The sequence below is a fragment of the Scylla paramamosain genome, chromosome 30, assembly GCF_035594125.1.
Source record: "Scylla paramamosain isolate STU-SP2022 chromosome 30, ASM3559412v1, whole genome shotgun sequence".
NCBI classification, from domain to species: domain Eukaryota; kingdom Metazoa; phylum Arthropoda; class Malacostraca; order Decapoda; family Portunidae; genus Scylla; species Scylla paramamosain.
The window spans coordinates 16,786,615-16,806,614 of NC_087180.1; the positions used below are offsets into that span (position 1 = coordinate 16,786,615).

The 20,000-nt window shown below is 42.6% G+C and overlaps 1 protein-coding gene across 7 annotated transcripts in view; it reads left to right on the plus strand.

The window, feature by feature from the left end:
- The window catches only part of LOC135115936 (uncharacterized), a 186,746-nt gene that overhangs the window by 101,910 nt on the left and 64,836 nt on the right, over positions 1 to 20,000 (plus strand). For all 7 annotated transcript variants that reach the window (XR_010276110.1, XR_010276111.1, XM_064033082.1 and 4 more), the window contains one exon: positions 395 to 473. Coding sequence is in view for 5 of the 7 variants with exons in the window: in XM_064033082.1 (XP_063889152.1) it covers positions 395 to 473 (79 nt within the window). In the remaining 2 variants the exon portion in view is untranslated. The remainder of the gene's footprint in view (positions 1 to 394; positions 474 to 20,000) is intronic.

Sequence of the window (20,000 nt, forward strand, 5' to 3'; positions counted from 1 at the left end):
ATTATTATTATTATTATTATTATTATTATTGTTATTATTACCATTGTTATTATTGTTATTTTTATTATTATTATTATTATTATTATTATTATTATTATTATTATTGTTATTATTATTATTATTGCTGTTGTTGTTGTTGTTGTTGTTGTTGTTGTTGTTATTATTATTATTATTATTATTTATTATTATTATTATTATTATTATTATTATTATTATTATTATTATTACTGAACCACGAATAATACTTCTCACAATAATGATAAAACCTATGATAACAGTAATAATAATAATAACAATAACAACAACAACAACAACAACAACAACAACAACAACAAATGTCACCAAGAAAAAAGAATCTTAACACCTTCACTTCACTTTCACAAACATTGCTCAGGGTCGGCGCGGCACCTTCACCTTCAGCGTCCCAGGCGTGGCAGGAGGGACGAAGACACCCTGGAGACAGCCAGTCTTTGGTAAGTGTGCTGTAACCTCAATATTCCTACATTTATACATTTATTTAACCATTTTCTATTTACTTTTATTTCTGAATTTTCGCACCTGCTCTGCTTGGCGGGTTAAAAGTGAGGAGAATTTCGTAAATAAACGCCAAACGATAATAACAGTTTAGAATTTAGGTTTTCTCTCAAGCAGCGCCAAGAAGATGTTTTGACGTGGCGTTTGAACGTTGAGGGAAACAAATCGTCTCCTTAAGATAAAAATTTTTTTCGCCTATTTACACAGAAGGAGGCAAACTTTGAGATAAGATCTGTGTAATATTCCATAAATGTCTCTAGGAGTATAAATATTTCCCCTTACTAATCTTTAAAATCTCCCTGAAGTGTATTCTCCCCTTGTAGTCTCCCTTTGTAACCTCCCTTTATTGTCTCCCTTGGTACCTTCCCTTGGTAGTCCGAAGAATAAAACAGCAAATACTAGTCTCCTTTGGTCTCCCTTAGCAGCCTCCCTTAGTAATCTCCCTTAGCAATCTTCCTTGGTAGTCTCCCTTGGTAGTCGTCTCCCTTGGGGCTGGCGTGGAGGCATTCCGTGGCTCCCATAATCACCCAATTACTCTCTTGTTTGTATTCTTAATTGGCTATTGTTAATCTGGTTCCCAATTACTCCTGACCAGCACCTGCGCCCCACCTGTAATTGTCTGTTTTTGTTTGGCGAGACGGGTGAGGGCTGGGAGGAGGGAAAGGAGACGGAGGAGGAGAGGGAGATGGGGCTGTGAGGAGGCTTGGAGCTGGTAAGTGTTTGTGAGTGGAGTAAGGGTGTGTGTGGAGTAGTGGAGGAGGAGTTGTGATGGTTTGTGAGGGAGGAGTGGTGAGTGGAAAGTGGTAGGGAGAGAGAAGTAATGGTGAGGAGAGGGAAGGAGGGAGGGAGAGTGGCCATGAAGTGATGCTCTTGTGGAAGGAAGGGCTTAGAGTTAGACTGTTAAGTAAACGTTTCCTCTTTCTTCTTCCTTCCACTCAAAACCTACAAGGAATAGTCACCGCTATGAATTTCTGAATAAATGATACAGTTCACCACTCGATTAGTTTCTCCAGATGATGAGTTGTAGTGCACTTAGCTTTTTCATACCCTCAGAGGCTGCAAGGACTAGCCACCCCAACGAATTTCTGAATAAATGCAATAATTCACCACTCGATTAGTTTCTCCAGGGATGAGTTGGATCTTAGCTTCTTATACAGCTCTCTCAGTTTCTCTCTGTCAATCATTTCGTTCTCCAAGTTGTTACAGCTTTCATATGAATTCTTCAGCGGCCATCAGCGTGCCGGGCCCAAACCCTCGTGATAACAGGGACCAGTGGATGCCGTGCCCAACGTTCCAAGCCACAGGACGTGTCATACAATACATGTATATCGCAGCGAGAATGTGTTTTGATTGGACACTTTTCGGATTAGATATGTGAGGGGGACGAGCGCTGAGCCTTACGACGCTATTACTGCCACCTCTCCTGAAGGAAGTTTGTGACGAGGGCAAGCTACCCAGGTCAGTCCAAAACTCACGGGCTGGAAAGGTTCAGAGCACCAAGACCAAGGACCAAGGCATCCCTGTCAGGCATTCCAGGTGTCTCCATCAGGCCAACGCACCTCCACCCTCCGCCGACAGTGAGATGACCTTACATGGAAAAATACTTGACAAAGACATTGTGGTCCATCTTTAATCAGCAGATGCATGTGGGAGTGTTCCTTCCCCCCACACTCACCGCCTCATTCCTCGAGTGATGCCAAGATAAGCGCTGTGTTTGCTTTCGTCAGCCTTCTTACTCACTTATCTGGGACAAGAACCCGAGGCTATTGCAGCGATTGGGTTTCTGGAGGAAGAGTAGCGACGAGAAGAAATTACAGTAGTGGCAGTCATCTGAGTCCCATTTCTCGTGGCTATCCTGGAGGTAGGTACGCTGTGGCCTCCTCCATAAACTTCCATCAATTGGCAGGTTCACTGGTGACGGATTGAATGGGAGAAGAAGAAACAGGAGGAGGATAAGTCAAACTCTCACACAACGATTACGAAATAATGAAATGACATTGACCTCATGAACCACATCCTGCCTTGCTGTCTTCCCTTACGTCTCTCGTGCACCCTTGCTTTGCCCTCCCATCTCATGTCTTGCCTCTCTCCCTCATTTCACAACATGCTACGTTCACATCCCTTCCATCACTACCAGCATCATCTCATCCTGTCTTTGTCTCCCATCTCATGTCCTTTCTCTTCCCCTCATTTCACGACAAGCTGCTCCAACATCTCCTCCTCCATCACCAGCTCCCCCTCAGTATCATTTCACGCCCTGGCTTCATCTCCTACGCTGAAAATATCCGTCCTTTTATCATCTCGTCGGGGTGGGCCGTGTTCGGGGCACCGCGGGAGCTTCAAAGGGCGTGCCGTCGCAATATTTTCGTGTCCGCTGTAATGACACAAACACGTCCGCTTTAGTGTCTTGCGTCGTGTTGCCGGCGTAGGAAATGGCTTGGCGAGAGAGGTGTGGCATGGGACTAATGCGAGAGGAATGCCATACCCACGTCCCTCTTAGCGTGGCGGCCGAGCGGGTTGTGATGTGGAGTGAGGCTGATGACCCGGTGATTGATGTGGAATGAGGCTCATGAGTCCTCGTGATGAGATGGGCCAGTGTTGAGTCTTGATGAGGGTGTGTGTGTGTGTGTGTGTGTGTGTGTGTGTGTGTGTGTGTGTGTGTGTGTGTGTGTCGATGGTATGTTTGCTCTTCTAGGGTTGAATATTTAGTGAAAGTTGGAAATATAGTGCAGGAAAGGTATAGATAATTGTAAAGGCGAGACTTGGTGTGGTATTTGGTGTAAGTTATTTGTATTTCTGTCGTTTTATCATTGAACTAACTAATCAAATAATTTATTAGCTACCTGTGTTGCTAGCTAATTCATGAACTAACTCACTCACTCTCACTCACTCACTAAAAAAACTAACTAACTTTCATTCTTACTAACTAACCAGCTAGCTACATAACTATCTAACCGTAGTGTCAAGGTGCAGTGTCTACCAGATATGAAACGAGCCGTGAGGTGAGGCAGGTGTGGAATGGACACTAATTGAACCTACGTCAACATCGATTTACTCGCCTGAAACACACCTGCACCACCCCTGTCTCTCTCACACCTCTTGTCTCCTGCTCATCTCGAAGCCACCCTGCTCCTCCCACACCTGTCACTGTGTACCCTCACCTGCCTTCACCTGTCAGAAGCCACCCTCATCAGACACGTATCACCTGATCTCACTTCACATCACCTGTCAGAACCTAAAGCATCTTCACTCATCTGTACTTTTCCCCCATCAAATCCACTCCCCTTTTTACACCTATGCACTTACACCTGCCGCCTCGTACTCAGTGGCTGTACCATCTGTCCACCTCATCCTTTACCACCCCGGGGCCTGAGAGCATGTCAGTATCCACAAGAAAATTGAAAAGAAATAAGAAAGTGGCGTGGCTGTGTGTCATGAAAGCAACCAAAAAAGGGAGCGATAAGAACAGATGGAAGAAAGTACCTGGGAGACAATTCAGGTGATATGGATGAGAAGTGGAGTAAGAGAAGGGAGTGAAGGGAATAGCAAAGGGCCAACTGAGGTGGGTGAAGGAGACTGGCAGCTTGTTGGTTGGGCATTACAATGATGGAGTGGGATGCTGCTTCACTCGTAGATATTAAAGGGAAATTGAATGTTGTGGTGCCCGAGTAGGTGTAGAATCTATTAGTTTTTTCTCCACCTGTACATCATCAGTATTCATCGGAGGGACGGCGAACAGGTAGACAGGTGTGCGTGTGTGTGTGTGTGTGTGGGTCGAAGCAAAAAGATGAACAAGTGAAGCTTCTATCATTTACTGGAACAGTGGACCGAGTCAGAAAGTGAGTCTTTTATGCAGGAGCGAGACGGAACAAGACCTCGAGCTCCAGTTTTCTCGTTACTTCGCGTCATGAATTGCGAGAGTTCAAAGAGAGCAGACGATTTCATAAGTCTGGAGAAATTATACCCTTGCTGGCAGATCATTTCCTTAATTTCTCTGCAGTTGGAGGCAGGTGGATTAGAATGTTAACGAGTACATCTTGAAAAATTGCAAAGAAAGCTTGGAATAAATGTGTTTGAAATGAAGTTAGTCAAGAAATGGGTCGTTTCAAAATTGGTAGTATCAGAAATACGTCATTTTCCTCATTCGTCACTACTAAAAATCGTTCTCCTTTCTTTTCTTTCTTTCTCTTTCCCTTTATCTCCTTTTCCACCCTCTCCCTCCTTCCCCTTCCCTTCCCATCTCGTGGCGTAAAATATACGTTACTTTTCAATTTGTCGTTAGTATAAACCATTCTCTCTCCCTCCGTTCCTCTCTCCCTTACTTTCTTTCCGTCTTTCCTATCTCTCCCTTACCCTACCCACCTTCCGGACGCGTGTCACCAGGGAGGCGAGACAGGGCAAGGGAAGGAGAGAGAGAGAGAGAGAGAAAGGAGAGGGGGCGAAGGGGCGGAGAAGGAAGAGGCTGGGAGGGTTGTGGGAGGGAAAAGGCAGGAGAGAGAGGAAGAGACGAAGGGAAAGGGAGGGAGAGGGAGGGAGGGAGAGCAGGTGGTCCCATCCCCTCCACCCATCCAACACCAACATCCATATTCTATACACATCATCGTCTGTCTTCCCTCCTGCTCGCTATCTTGTGCTCGACGTGGGTGGTGATGGTGGTGGTGCCGAGAGGAGAGCAGTGTGCATGACTGGTGGATTAATGGCTGGCGGATTGAGGGCGAGTGAGTGGATGAGACGGCGGGGTGAGTGGATTGCATGCCTGGCTCTGCTCGCGGTGTCTTTAGTTCCAAGATAAATGTGAGGTGGATGAGAGCCTTTCGTCTGAGTACTCTGTTACTTCCTCTTTGACTCACCGCCTCTCTCTCTCTCTCTCTCTCTCTCTCACTCTCTCTCTCTCTCTCTCTCTCTCTCTCTCTCTCTCTCTCTCTGTCTCTGTCTTTCATCATGCATCTCTCCTGCTCTTCCTACTCTTCTTTCCTTTTCCTCCTGCTCCTCCTTCTTCACGATCCCTTCCTTCACCACTCTCTCTTCCTTCATGGCTAGCACTTCCTCATCTCCTCCCTCTCATTACGCCTCCACCTTCCCCTTACACGGCGGGCGGCGTGGGTGGCATGTGCTGGGCGGCGGCAGAGGTCCCCCAGCGGCGTCTTCTGCGCGCCTCATAGGTGTGAGCCAACCTGGTGGTCCTCGTCAGTGCCCCGCCCCACCTCACGCCCTCGCCCCGCCCCACCCTGCTCTGTGCCCAGCCCTGCCCCATGCGATGCCCAGGTGCGTGTTAGTGGCTGCATGTTCCTCTTTGCCTTTCTTCTCCTTGTCTTCTCTTGTCTTGCGTTGTTATTGTGTCCTGTGTGTGTGTGTGTGTGTGTTGGTGTGTGTGTGTGTGTGTGTAGTGGGTTTTGGTGTGTTTATGTACAATGTTGTTTGTTATATTGATTGTTGTTGTTGTTGTTGTTGTTGTTGTTATTGCTGTTGCTGTTGCTGGTTGTGAGTGGTGGTGTAATTAACAGGATGTTTTTTTTTATCATTTCATTTCTTTTCTATTTTTTTTAGAATTTTCTCTTGTTGTTTTGAGAGCCCTATGTCGATATGTTATTGTTAAGATGGTAATTCTTCTTGGTTCTATCTCTCTCTCCTCTCTCTCTCTCTCTCTCTCTCTCTCTCTCTCTCTCTCTCTCTCTCTCTCTCTCTCTCTCTCTCTCTCTCTCTTCTTCTCTCCTCTCACCCAAATAATACTAATAACCTGTTAAAAAGAAAGGAATAAGAGATAACTGCGACAAAGAGAGAGAGAGAGAGAGAGAGAGAGAGAGAGAGAGAGAGAGAGAGAGAGAGAGAGAGAGAGAGAGAGTAGAGATCAGTGTATGACTCGTAGGAATGTGGATGATTTTTCTCCTTGATACAGTTATCGAGTTACTTAGTGGTCTGTATTATAAGGCTCTCTCTCTCTCTCTCTCTCTCTCTCTCTCTCTCTCTCTCTCTCTCTCTCTCTCTCTCTCTCTCTCTCTCTCTGACAGGTAAATTAGGTGGCCACGTATACACAAAAACTAGAAATTGAAAGAAGATGAATATGTTCTCTCTCTCTCTCTCTCTCTCCTCTCTCTCTCTCTCTCTCTCTCTCTCTCTCTCTCTCTCTCTCTCTCTCTCTCTCCTCTCTCTCTCTCTCTCTCTCTCAAGGAACGCCCTTCAGAAGCCTTCCTTACAGCGTGGCAAGTCTCTTCTTACACCTGACACCACCATCTTAGCCACCAATTATATTTTTACCTCCTCTTCTTCTCCTCACTTTACTTTTCTCTCTGTGTTTTGGATTTTGCCTTCATCTTTCGTTTTTTTTTTTCGGTTTAATGTTGTCTCTTCTCTCTCCCCTCTATTATTTTCTTCTTGTCTTTACTCAATGCGATAGGTTTTCTTTTCTTTGTTTATCCTATTTCTTTCTTTTATCACTTATTTTCTATCCTTTACTATACTGTTTTTCTTTTCACGTTTAGTTGTCTGTTAATTCTTATTTTTCCCCTCCTCGTCTCCATTTCTCTTCTGTAATCTTCTCTCCTTCTCCCTCACACCCTCCTCTATCATTCCTCTCCCTCCTCTCCTCCTCTCCCCTCCTCTCAGCTTTCACTGGCTTACGATAAATGTAAGACTATCATATCTTCCTCAAGCGTATCTATTACCTGACCATTCTTACTTTTTTGTATCACTTTTCTTCATGCCCTTCTTTTTTGTTCATTCCTGGAGCACAGTTAATATGGACCGAAGTCTCCTGGTATGAAAAGTCACCTGCCCTCCTTCCCCTTATACGAATCGTCGGCTAATTACCTGTGCGTATCACCTGGCTGATCACCTGAGATGCAAATGACCAGCAGGTATTGGTAAGGAGTGTACGGAGAGCCAACCCAAACCTGACCAGTGTGTTGTGGGGAAAGGAAAGGAGGATGAGGTGAATGTTAAGGCGTGTGTGTGTGTGTGTGTGTGTGTGTGTGTGTGTGTGATGGTGGGCAGTAGTGTTGGGAAGAGGGAAAAAATACTAGTGGAGATTATTGTAGAGCAAAGGGAATTAGTTAGGAAGGAATTGAAAGGATTACAAATGATAACAAGGCAGGAGAGGATAACAGAGAATGATAATGGGGGTGGCATTGCTGGTGGATGCGGAGATGTGGATGGCAATGGTAGAGAGGATAGAAGGAAAGAAGGAAAGAAAGTTGGTGTCGCTGATTGTGGAGTAAACTGGAAAGAAATTAATATGGCTACAAATAATAACTGTGATAGGAAGGATAACAAATAGAAAATGGTAGTATTCTTAGTTACGTAGATGTAGATGAATATGAAGAAGATAGACATAAATTTATAAAAGATTAATAATAGGTGGTGTACATACGCGAGGATAGAGAGAAAAATAGTGATGGTAGTATGGAAGTTGTGATATGGGTGATTATAGCAAGAAGAGAGACGGAGAAAGGGAACTGGCGGTTATAATAGCAGTCTTTATAGTTCAGTAGTGACGTGTGGAGGGTAGATAAAGAAAGGTATTAATGGTAGTGGTGGTGGTAGTTTTTGTATACGAGTAGTACTAGTAATTGTGGTCGTAAAGTCATGTATGTGATGATAAGATGTCTCACTGTTAATATATAGAGCATACGGGAGACGAGAATGGTGATAGAGGAGGGATCGTTCATCACAGGGCGCCTTGAGTCTTCCTGTAACCTCCGTCTTTCTGGTTTTTGGTCTCGTAATTGGCTGCTTTGCTTACTTTACTGTTCGTTATATTAGATTCTCAGTCTATCGTTGTATTTTATTAATTCTGTAACCTTTTTTTTTAACGTGTAGCTTAACGTTCTTGGTTTTCTTAATTTTCCTCCTCTCTCTCTCTCTCTCTCTCTCTCTCTCTCTCTCTCTCTCTCTCTCTCTCTCTCTCTCTCTCTCTCTCTCTCTCTCTCCATGTGTCTTAATTTTTACTGTTCATTACATCAGATTCTCAGTTTATCGTTGTATTTTCTTGCTTCTCTAACCTTTTACAATATGTAGTTTAACTTTTTTTTTTTTAATTTACTTTTTACCTGCCTTATTCATCTCATTATAAAAAAGAGATTATTCTTTCTATTCCCTCTCCTTATCTCCTCCTCCTCCTCCTCCTATTCCTCTACCCGCACCAATTCTTCCCTTCCTCTAACACATACGTAAACTGTAGTGAAAGTGCGAATTTGAAAGCTATAATGTCAATCAGGATGACCTATGAAAATTTTCCTTTTCTTCTACCATTTTCAACATGACTGAAAGACAGGGAACCGATGACAGTGTTATTTAAATTTCTTTCTCTTATTTTTACACTCCCAGGTATATACATGTAGTACATACGTGTAATTTCTTCTAAAAAGCACTTGAGGTTGAATGTTTTACGAGTAAGTTTGCATTGTGGGGTTTGTAAAAGTGTAAATGTACTACGTTTTAGATTTAGTAAAGCGAGAAGAGGGAGGGGGAGAGGGAGAGAAGAAGAGGGAGAAAAAGTAGTATAGTTAAGCTTGTATTGTGTGTTCTGTGTGAGTGTCGAGGCAGGTGTGTATATTCTTAGGTGTATTTTAAGTGCAGTGACAGGTGTGAAGGGTAATTATTACCTTGCGTGTTTGTACAATTGAGGGAGAGATGTAAAGGTTAAGTCAGACGAGAAGTTATAAGGTTTTCCCCATTACGATGTGACTCAGGGCGATAAGAGGGAGAGGGAGAAAAAAAGATTAACATTGAGGGTTTTTTTATTCTGCTATTCGACCCTGACGCTGTAAATCCTTTTGGTCAATCTCACTTGCCTCGCGAAAAGTTAAATGAAACGCTCGTTGCATCAGGAAGGGGAATGATAAAGTGATGCAGTGATTAAATAGCTTCCCAGAACGCTTAATGATATAATGTTCACGGTGAATGTTCAAGTAGAGAAAAAGAAGCAAGAGGGAAAAATTAACCAACTCCAACTTTTTTTTCTCTGCTGTTTATTCATAACGTTGTAGAGTTAATTTAATTTCACGTCACTTCTGAAGAATGAGGTGAAATACTCATCGTATCATTTCAGAGGAGAATTATCCTGTACAAAGGCAGACACTACTCCATTTTTTTTTTTTTTTCTTAAACTTCGTGCCGGTGGGATCGCTAAAGTGAAGAAAATTATATTAAAAAAGATGTGTTACTCTTGTTTTGTCACAGCATCGAGTTCAGTGCCAGCTCAAAAGACATTCTCATTAATATTCATTACACGGTTGTTGCAAAATCCACTGGTAGGATGGAAAAACACAGCTTTCAAAGTTAAACGACAGAGGAATAATTGTAGAAATAAAGAGAATAAGAACATTCTAAACATACATATTATCTCACATTCAAGAGTGATAATCCTTCAAAACTTTCTCCACAAATTTTCACAAAAGCAGGATTTTATAGTTGACATTTTACCTCAGAATGAAACTACGTATAATTAAGTTATTTCTGGATAAAGAAATTATGAACTAAAGCGAATCAGTCGTGTGATCTGACATGCTGTTAAGAGAATAGCTTTGTAATAAAGTCACTTTCCGAACCACTTCACCTCAAGTCCACTTGGATGAAGGAGAGCGAGTGAGATGAATGATTTGATGAGATATTCAACCTTTTACTCAACTTTCCTGACTGTTCGCGGCCTTAAAGAGAGAAATCAGGCTGCATCTAACAAAACACACGAACCGAACTCAATCCCATCGCCAATTAAGAGATGGAACACCTTTACTTTTGCCTTCCACGCGCCGAGTGACCTTTGCAGTGGATGACGTGCTAAAGAGCGAGGTGACGTGCGTGTAAGGTGACGTACATTCTCTCACGTGTCAGGTGTTGAATGTTATAGTGATTTTAATTTGTCGCGGGTAATTAGTCACCTTGTTGAGTGAGATTTTTACGTATTGTGGATCAGTGGGGAGTGTGAGTGTAAGTGGGTGTTGAAATGGTGTGTGTGTGTGTGTGTGTGTGTGTGTGTGTGTGTGTGTGTGTGTGTGTGTGTGTGTGTGTGTGTGTCTTTATTTTTTCTGTATGTCTGTTGTCTTTCAATCAATCTCTGTCTTTTTAATTCTTTCTGTCTGTCTTTTTATTTTTTATCTGTGTCTGTTCGTCTACCTGATCTTATATGTGTATGTCTCTCTTTGTAGCTGGCTTTCTGTCTGTCTGTCTGTCTGTTTGTTTGTCTGTCTCTGTGTATCTGTCTCGTCGTCCGTTTGTTTATCTATTTCTCTTTGTCCCTTATGTATATGCGTTTGTGTGTGTGTGTGTGTGTGTGTGTGTGTGTGTGTGTGGATGTCCGGCTTTCTGTCTGTGTATCTTCTCTTTCTCTTTCAGTTCCTTCCTTCGTGACCGTCCATCTCTTTCCGTCTGCGTATCTCTTCCTTTATCTTCCTCCGTCAGGTAGGTTGTCTGTCCGTGCAATCACGCATCCGCTCAGGTACATCTCAATAAAGCATCAAATAAAGATACTACAACTTTTTACAAAACACCGCATTGTTTAAACACGGCGAGTCAGACAGAAATCTTCTCTCCCAACCACACACACACACACACACACACACACACACACACACACACACACACACACACACACACACACACACACACACACACACACGCACGCACACAGGCACAGGTAAATGCATAACACAATAGGTGATAAATTAATGTGTAATCATGAATTAACAGCAACCTGCAATCAGTGTCTCGTGTTTAATCCAAGGGCCGTGATTTCTTCCACTTCGACCTTTCAATGATTCTGGCAATTTTCATCCGTCGAAAAATGCAATGAATTAAAAACTTGTGTAATTTTCTTTTTGCTGGTCTGCGAAGAGAGAGAGAGAGAGAGAGAGAGAGAGAGAGAGAGAGAGAGAGAGAGAGAGAGAGAGAGAGAGAGAGAGAGAGAGAATGTTTTTGTGTCTATAAATGAGTGTTTCTCTACACACACACACACACACACACACACACACACACACACACACACACACACGGACGTCCACATTGTGAAACGTAAATACATAAAAATAAATTACGTTCTGTAGACTTTCAAACAAGGCGTTTAGTTTAGAAAGCTAGAGGAAGGAGAGAGGAAGGGAGGCAGAAGAAAGAAAGAGAAGGAAGAGAGGAAGGGAGGAGAAGTGTAAGAAAATACGAAAGAAAATAATGAATAGATAGAAAATAGGAAACTGAAAGACAGGAATTTACTATTTTTAAGTCATTATCACCACACACACACACACACACACACACACACACACACACACACACACACACACACACACACACACACACATCCTGCCCCTTCCTCCCCTCCCTCCCTTCCCCCTCACCCTCCCCCTACTCACCTTACAAACAGCAAGGTAAAGGAGGAACATCAACAAGGGTGACGTACCTGCAGGGGTAAGGTATCACTTTAAATGCTAATTACTCACCTGTGTTTGCTAATTACCCAGGTGAGGGGTCCACCTGGGGCCGCCACAACAACTAGGATGAGGAGTGGAAAGTCGTGTGTGTGTGTATGTGTGTGTGTGTGTGTGTGTGAGGCCTGTATTCTAAAACGCGTTGCTCTCTCTTACCACGAGTATTTTCAAAGGCCTTAAAAGATAATTATCCGGGTTCTCAAGAGTGTTTCTCCTGTAAATAATGCAGAAATCTTGTTAATCTATCTGTAGAACTGTAAAAACACCCTTAAAAACCCGTGCCACCTCAAGTAGACGAGAGCCTTCTGAATGTAGCGGAGGTGCGGCGCAGAAGTGTTTCAGAATATGGCTCAACGTGTGAGGATGTGTTGAAAAACTAAACTACGCTGGAGAAATGAGACAGGTTCGGGCGCCGGGCAGGTGTGTGTCGGGGTGAGGGAAGCGGCCACTGCTGTAGAATAAATCACCAAACTAGCTTCGTCCTGTCAGGCGGGTCTGTGTTTACTGTGTCGAGCTCTTGATGTGTGTGGATGTACGAGAGAGAGAGAGAGAGAGAGAGAGAGAGAGAGAGAGAGAGAGAGAGAGAGAGAGAGAAACAGATAGACAGATACACAGACAGAAAACACGCATACACCCCACACACACACACACACACACACACACACACACACACACTCGAAATCACCTGCATACAAACAGCCCCGAAAGACAGATAGACACACATACAGACAGACAGATGGGCAGACAAGCAGACATAGGACACAATACACCAAGAGAGACCGCCACACACCCGCTGCTCGACCACCACCACCACCACCACCACCACAAGCGAGGCCCGTCACACGAGGGCGTCGCGAGGCTGTGAAACCAACAAATATTTCGTGTAATTTTGAGATGTTTATCTTTAAGTTTGTGAAGCCTGACGCGGGGCGGAGAGAGAGAGAGAGAGAGAGAGAGAGAGAGAGAGAGAGAGAGAGAGAGAGAGAGAGAGAGAGAGAGAGAGAGAGAGAGAGAGAGAGAGAGAGAGAGAGAATGCTTAGTGTAAAAATAGGACAAGTGTGGAATAACTTAAAAACATGAAAAAAAAGAGGAATGAAAGAAATAAGTAGAGCAGAAGACAAGGAAAAAAATATATGAGGAAATTGAAAAAAAAAATCAGCCGAACTCAGGCAAAAGAAATCAAAACAATAATAGATAGAAAAAAATCTTAACACAAAGAAAACCAAAGAAAAACAAACACACACACACACACACACACACACACACACACACACACACACACACACACACACACACACACACACACACACACAACTCCGAAAAAAAACAATGCACGAAAGAGAAGACAAAAAAAAAGAAAACAAAAAGAAAGACCATAAAAGAAAACAATTTTAGGAAGAAAAATACAGCAGCTTACACCACCGCTATCACCACCACACGCCACCACTATCACCACCAATAAACCAAGGGATGGTGGAGACTTGGGGAGAAGGAGGAGGAGGAGGAGCAAGGGGGACTTTAGCATCCTACCGTGGCTTGAGATCTTGAGATGAACACTGATCACAGACTAAAGGACTCTGTCGGGGCCGTAAAAATTATGCTAAAGACGCTCTCAAGACCGCAAGGAGTCGGTCGCGGGTCTTATCTCCGCGGCCGGCGTCTCCTGGGGGCGCGTGGGAACTAGTGAAGGGCACGGAGCGACAAGACAATGGTTTAGGACAAATTTATGGTCACCTGAGAGAAGGAGCGACCGGGGCCATGCATAAAAGTGGACGGAATCGAGAAGCAAATTTTAGTTTTTTTTTTTTTTTTTAATTCTTGTTATTTTTTTTTACGTTTTTATTTTTTTCACTCTTTTCATATTTCTTTTTTCTTTCTCATTTGCTTCGTAAAAGAACGAAATGCACAGCTGAAATTTGTTGTTTTATTTATTTATTTTTTTTTTTTTTTTTGTTTTTGGTCATGTTTTCTCTCTTTTTCTTCTTTTTATTCCTTTTCTTCGTCCTCTTCCTCCTTTGATGTATTAAAAAACAGTCAAAAGATGAAATTTGGTGTCTTTAAATTTTTTTGGTGCATTTCTTCTCTACCTTCCCTTCAAGCTGCTCCTCGTCCCTTTTCTTCCCACTTCTTCCTTCTTCGATGCTAAAAAAAGGGAAATGGAAAAAAGAAAGGTTACATAATTCGAAAAGGAAAATTAAGGTGTTTTGAAAAATTTTAGTCTTCATGTTTTTCTTCCTTTTCCTCTTCGTCTTTTCTCCTCTTCCATTTTCTCTTCCATTTTCTCTTCCTTTGAAATATAAAAAAGATGAAATGGAGAGATGAAATTCATGTTCTGTTCACTTTTTTTTTTTGAGGGTTATTGTCTCTATATATGCTCTCTCTCTCTCTCTCTCTCTCTCTCTCTCTCTCTCTCTCTCTCTCTCTCTCTCTCTCTCTCTCTCTCTCTCTCTCTCTCTCTCTCTCTCTCTCTCTCTCTCTCTCTCTCTCTCTCTCTCTCTCTCTCTCTGTGTGTGTGTGTGTATGTGTTTGTGTGTGTGTTTTCCTGTTTCTCTTCTCCCCCGTGTCGCGTTTATCAAGCCGCGATTTTATCTTTGTTTATACTTTACTGTTGCATATTCAACATTATTCATGGCATTTGGTTGAGTTTGTTCACTGTCCTGCTCATGATTTGTCGCCGCCGCATTCCTTCCTATATTATTCATACGTCGGTTTTGGCTCTAACATTCTTCATTGAGCTCCGGCTTCCATTAATCTCGCGAACTTTAAAAAGAAGGGGAAAAATACAGAAAATAGAAAACCTTCAGGGATTAACTTAAGAACTTGGACTTCCTTTTTGATCTTCTTCTGTTGATCTCTGGAACTTGGAGAAAATATTAAAAAACAGAATGAATTAGAAAGGAAAGAAACTATCATGAGTTAACTTCCAAACTTGAACTTTCTATTTTATCTCTCTCTCTCTCTCTCTCTCTCTCTCTCTCTCTCTCTCTCTCTCTCTCTCTCTCTCTCTCTCTCTCTCTCTCTCTCTCTCTCTCTCTCTCTCTCTCTCTCTCTCTTGGACTTGAGAAAGAGTAAAGAAACGATCACAAACTCACCTAAAGAACTTGAGTGTTTCTCGGACTTAATAAAATATAAAACCATCACCATTTGATTTAAAACTTGAATTTTTTTGCCATTTATTTAAGACTTAAGTCGAACTTTGAAAAACAGAACAAAATCAACATGGATTAACTTGAGAACTTGAACCTTTGTTATTCATTTAAGACTTTAGTTGAATTTTCCCTGTACTTGGACATTAAAAGACAGCACAAAACCGTCTTGCACTAACTGAAGAACCTGAACTTTTTTAATCACTTCCTTCAGACTGCAGTTGATCCTTTCTTTACCGGCCTGAACACGAGGGGGTGGCAGCGGCAAAGCACCAAACAAACTCTTCATTTCTCTTTATTATCCACACCGTGACAGCATCCGAGGATCTATCTGAGGAGCCCTGACGTCATCTCACCCTAATTTGTACTCTGGTCCTCGTTGGCGTGGGTGAAGCATCTTTTTAGCGGCGAGGAGGCAGCGTGGGCGTCCTGTGGTGATGGATGGGCGTGGCGGGCGTCCCCAGGGCTGCGGCGGTCATTAGGAAGCCTCACGCAGGGTCCATTTGTTGATCATGGAGATAACATTCCCAGCCTCGCGGGGGGCAGCGGTGGCGGCGGCGGCGGTGGTGGTGGTGGTGGTGGTGGTGGTGGTGGAGTCACTTTCTTGAACCTCGCCTGCTTCCCTGCTTGCCTGCCTGCTTGCCTGTGCGTCTGTGTGTTTGTTTGTGTGTATGCCTCTTCAAATTCCTATCTGTTTGTTTACCTATGTTTTCCCTGTTTATTCTTTCCTCTTCCCATGTCTCCTCTTCCTCCTCGCTTCCCAGCCTTTCTTCCTCTTCTTCCTCCCTGCTTCTCTCCCTTCCTGTCTTCTCTTCCTCCTTGCTCCCCTGCTTCCCTCCCTTCATCCTCTTCCAACTTTCATGTCTTCCTGTCTCCTCTTTCTCCCTGCTTCCTTATCTTCCTTCCTCCTGCTTCTCTCCGTCCCTGCCTCCTCTTCCTCTCTGCCTCTCTGCTTCCCTCCCTACCTTCATCCCTGCTTTCCTCCCTCCCTGCTTATCTTCCTTTCTTCCTGTCTCCTCTTACTCCCTGCTTCCCTGCTTTCCTTCCTCCTTGTCTCCTCTTCCTCCCTCCCTGCTTTCCTGCCTCCTCGTGACTAGTACCCGGACCTCCCCCTGCTTGTTAAACTTGTACCCTGTCTCCCCTCGTCCCCTCGTGACTGTGGCCTGGTCGGGCTACTTGTTAAGCTGATTCACCGTGAGCTTGTTGTGATTATATTTACCTGCGTGCCTTGTAACCTGCTTGTGTTTCTTTCTTATCTTACCTTGGGGTTCCTGTTTCGTTTGCTTACCTGTCTGCTCGTCCACCTGTTTATCTGTGGGACTGTTGTGTTGCCAGCTTGTGTGTGGGATCACTGATGTTTTTTTTTTCTTATTTATTTATTTTTTTCAATTATTCGCGATTTGATTTTGCGTGTGATTAGTTGGGAGGTTAGTGTGTGTGTGTGTGTGTGTGTGTGTTATATTTAGTTTCAGGTATTAGTTATCTCGTCTCTCTCTCTCTCTCTCTCTCTCTCTCTCTCTCTCTCTCTCTCTCTCTCTCTCTCTCTCTCTCTCTCTCTCTCTCTCTCTCTCTCATCCACAGTACATTATCTTTTACATACATAAATACATACATACATACAATGATAGACGCATATACATACACTTATATAGATTATTTACTTATATTCTACACATGAAGTTCAATTTGGTAAGACAATGTATGTATTCATTTTATTCACCCGGCATCTGAACGTTTCCAAGCCCAGTTTTTGCCTTTTATCCGACCAGGGCACAAACACGTCAATAAACAAACAAACAAGCCGGATAAACAAGCCAATTTCGCCCACGCACTCTCACTCGCCTCTCGCGCATCCTCCCCAGACACACACAAACACACACACACAAGCACACCGCCCTCTCATCTCCCTCACAACCTCCTCCTCCAGTTCCTCCTCCTCTACCTCATTTCCCTTCTAACCTCACAGCCTCCCTTGCCTCACCTCATCTTCTCCTCCTCTCATTTTCTCTCCTCCCTTCTTTACTATCTCCTTCTTGCCTCACCTCCCACCTCATATCCACTAAGCTCTCCACCTTCATGCGCCCTCCTCCTCACCCTCCTCCTCCTCCTCCTCGCAGCCCCCAGCACCGGACTAACTACCGCCTGACAAATGGCTTGGCGGGGACTGAGCTTGTTAATTGAGGTGAACACGAAACTTGCAGCCTCGAGAAGGGAGAGTTGCAAAGAGAGAGAGAGAGGGAGGGGGAGAGGGAGAGGGAGAGGCGCTTGAATCTTCAGGTAATCAATTGCAAGAGAAGAACATAATCATCACTCATTTTCAAGCAAGGGAATGGATAACTTCTCTTTTTTCTTTAATTTTCACTCTCTCTCTCTCTCTCTCTTCTTCCTACCTCTCTCGCCTCCCCCGGTTAATGAATGGTGTCGAATCGTTAGGACTGCTCAGTTTTAGTTTTGCCTCGAGATACGAACCATTGCACTGCCTTATCGCCGCTTATCTGGGAGGAGAGAGAATTCTCTCCCAACAGCAATTCATAAAGGTAGACTTGCAACACGCGTCTCTTTTGTATCGCCACTCTAAACACGGACAAGGAGACGAGGCGGGGTAGAAGTCAATTGTAATGTGAGAGAGAGAGAGAGAGAGAGAGAGAGAGAGAGAGAGAGAGAGAGAGAGAGAGAGAGAGAGAGAGAGAGAGTTGAAGAAAAGAGGAAGAAAAAAGAAGAGAAGGAAGCAGATGGGCACTGTTTTTTTTATGAGACATTGTGTGTAATAGAGAGAGAGAGAGAGAGAGAGAGAGAGAGAGAGAGAGAGAGAGAGAGAGAGAGAGAGAGAGAGATGAGTACAAGGAGATAAAAGAGGAACGAAGAAGCAGAGAGAAAAACCGTCTAATCAATTTCTCGGTATCTTCAACTAGCGCTGCGCATCCTCGGGCCGCGCCGCCTCATCAAGCAATAAGGTCCGTCACACAATCGCGCAATCCGATAATGCAATTCGTGCAAATAAAAGATCCAATTATATATTCGAAAACTTAAAAGTCTACCATTTGATACCCAACAGAAAATGAATGTAGCGTTTCTTATGTAATTTTATTTTTTTTACATAAATATATTTTTAATTGCTGGTTTTATATCGCAGTTCAGCTTTACGTAATGATGAGTCACAGAAAACGTGAGATGATTGGATTAATGGAGGGGTGGCTTCAGTATTTAATAATATTACGTACTAGTGAGGGTTACATATTAAATTGTGTTTTTTATTAAGTCCGTTTTGAAAAGCAGCACAAAATGATATATGAATGTGATAGAAAGAATAGTAATAATTAAAATAAGGGGAAAAAATTAAGTTTTGTAGATTATGAAATGTTTAATAAGTAATTTCTAAGTAATTGGTTGTCTGAGTATTATTAGTAGTATGTTAGTATATTTAGTTAGCGTGTTTAGTTAGTGCATCTCTTCTTCATATTCATTTAGAGAAGATGAATCGATTTGTTTATGTAGATTTAATTGCTTCATTTATTTTTCTGGATCACGTTATTAAATTATTTTACCTTCGTTGAGTTTCAAAGTAAATAGTTTTCTTCCATGCCCATCCATCTCTTTTTTTTTTTCTCTCTCATTTTCCTTTTGTCATGCAGGTGAAGCGAAACTGAAGAGGAGGGAGTGGAGGAGAAGGAGGAGGAGGAGAAAGAGAAGGTGGAGGAAGAGGAAGAGGATTAGATTATCTTATTCTTTGTATATTCAAATGGACAGATGGACTTGTCTTTCTCCACCCCGTCTTTCTCTTCCTACTTAACCTGTCTCCACTTTAGATATATTTTTCTCTTTCTATTTGTGTACTGTACATTTCCTTCGTCTGCGTCCTGGTCTATAATTTTCCTCCTCGTTTCTCCTTCCCCCTTTTCCTCGTCTTCATCTTTTTTATCATTACAATTTTGCCTTTTTCTCTTTTCCTTGCTTCCTTGCTTCTTGTTAACTTTTTCCATCTCTGTTTGTATTCTTTTTTTATTTTCTTCATTCTCAGTCTGTTTTTCCTTAAATTTTTGTCAGTTTTAATGAAGCAAATTAAGATGTGTTATTTGGTTTTAACATCTTTGCTTTTTTTTTATCTCTTTTCTTTTCCTCTGCGTTATTTTTTTTCATTTTACTAGTTATCATCGTTTTCTTAACTTATCTTCCTTTCCTTCTATGTCAGTCCTTTCCATTCTGTCAAACCTTTCTCCTACTCCGTATTAGTGAATAGATTAAAATGTACCTGAATTCTACCTGTGACTTCTTAATTAATATTTCTCAATCAATCATTAAAAAATACCTTTTGAATACATAAGGAAAATAATAATAATAAAGAAAAAAACATCCATTTTACTTCACTCTTATATAAATCATTATTACTCATCAAGGCAAACGTGTTTTTTTTTTATAATGATTTTTTTTTTCTTTTTCTCTGGGTGTAATTAATGAGGCAAAGAAAACGGGTGATGGTGAATGAGCAGTAAGTTACGTTGCATATGTTTAATGGAGATTATAATTGGCAGTGTGTAATTTGTGTGTGGCGAGAGGCATTTGCGTTTTCTGTGTGTGTGTGTGTGTGTGTGTGTGTGTGTGTGTGTGTGTGTGTGTGTGTGTGTGTGTGTGTGTGTGTGTGTGTGTGTGTGTGTGTGTGTTTCTCATTTGTTGATTAGTTAAGAGATGAAAAATAGATTTGATGGATGAGTGCGGTGAGAGAGAGAGAGAGAGAGAGAGAGGAGAGAGAGAGAGAGAGAGAGAGAGAGAGAGAGAGAGAGAGAGAGAGAAAGAGAGAGAGAGTAAAGCAGACAGGACAAGTACACAAAAAAAACTGACAATGAAACGAGGAATCAAATGAGAAACAAGAGAAAATGTAAAAGAAAGTCAGAGTTGCTATCACACACAC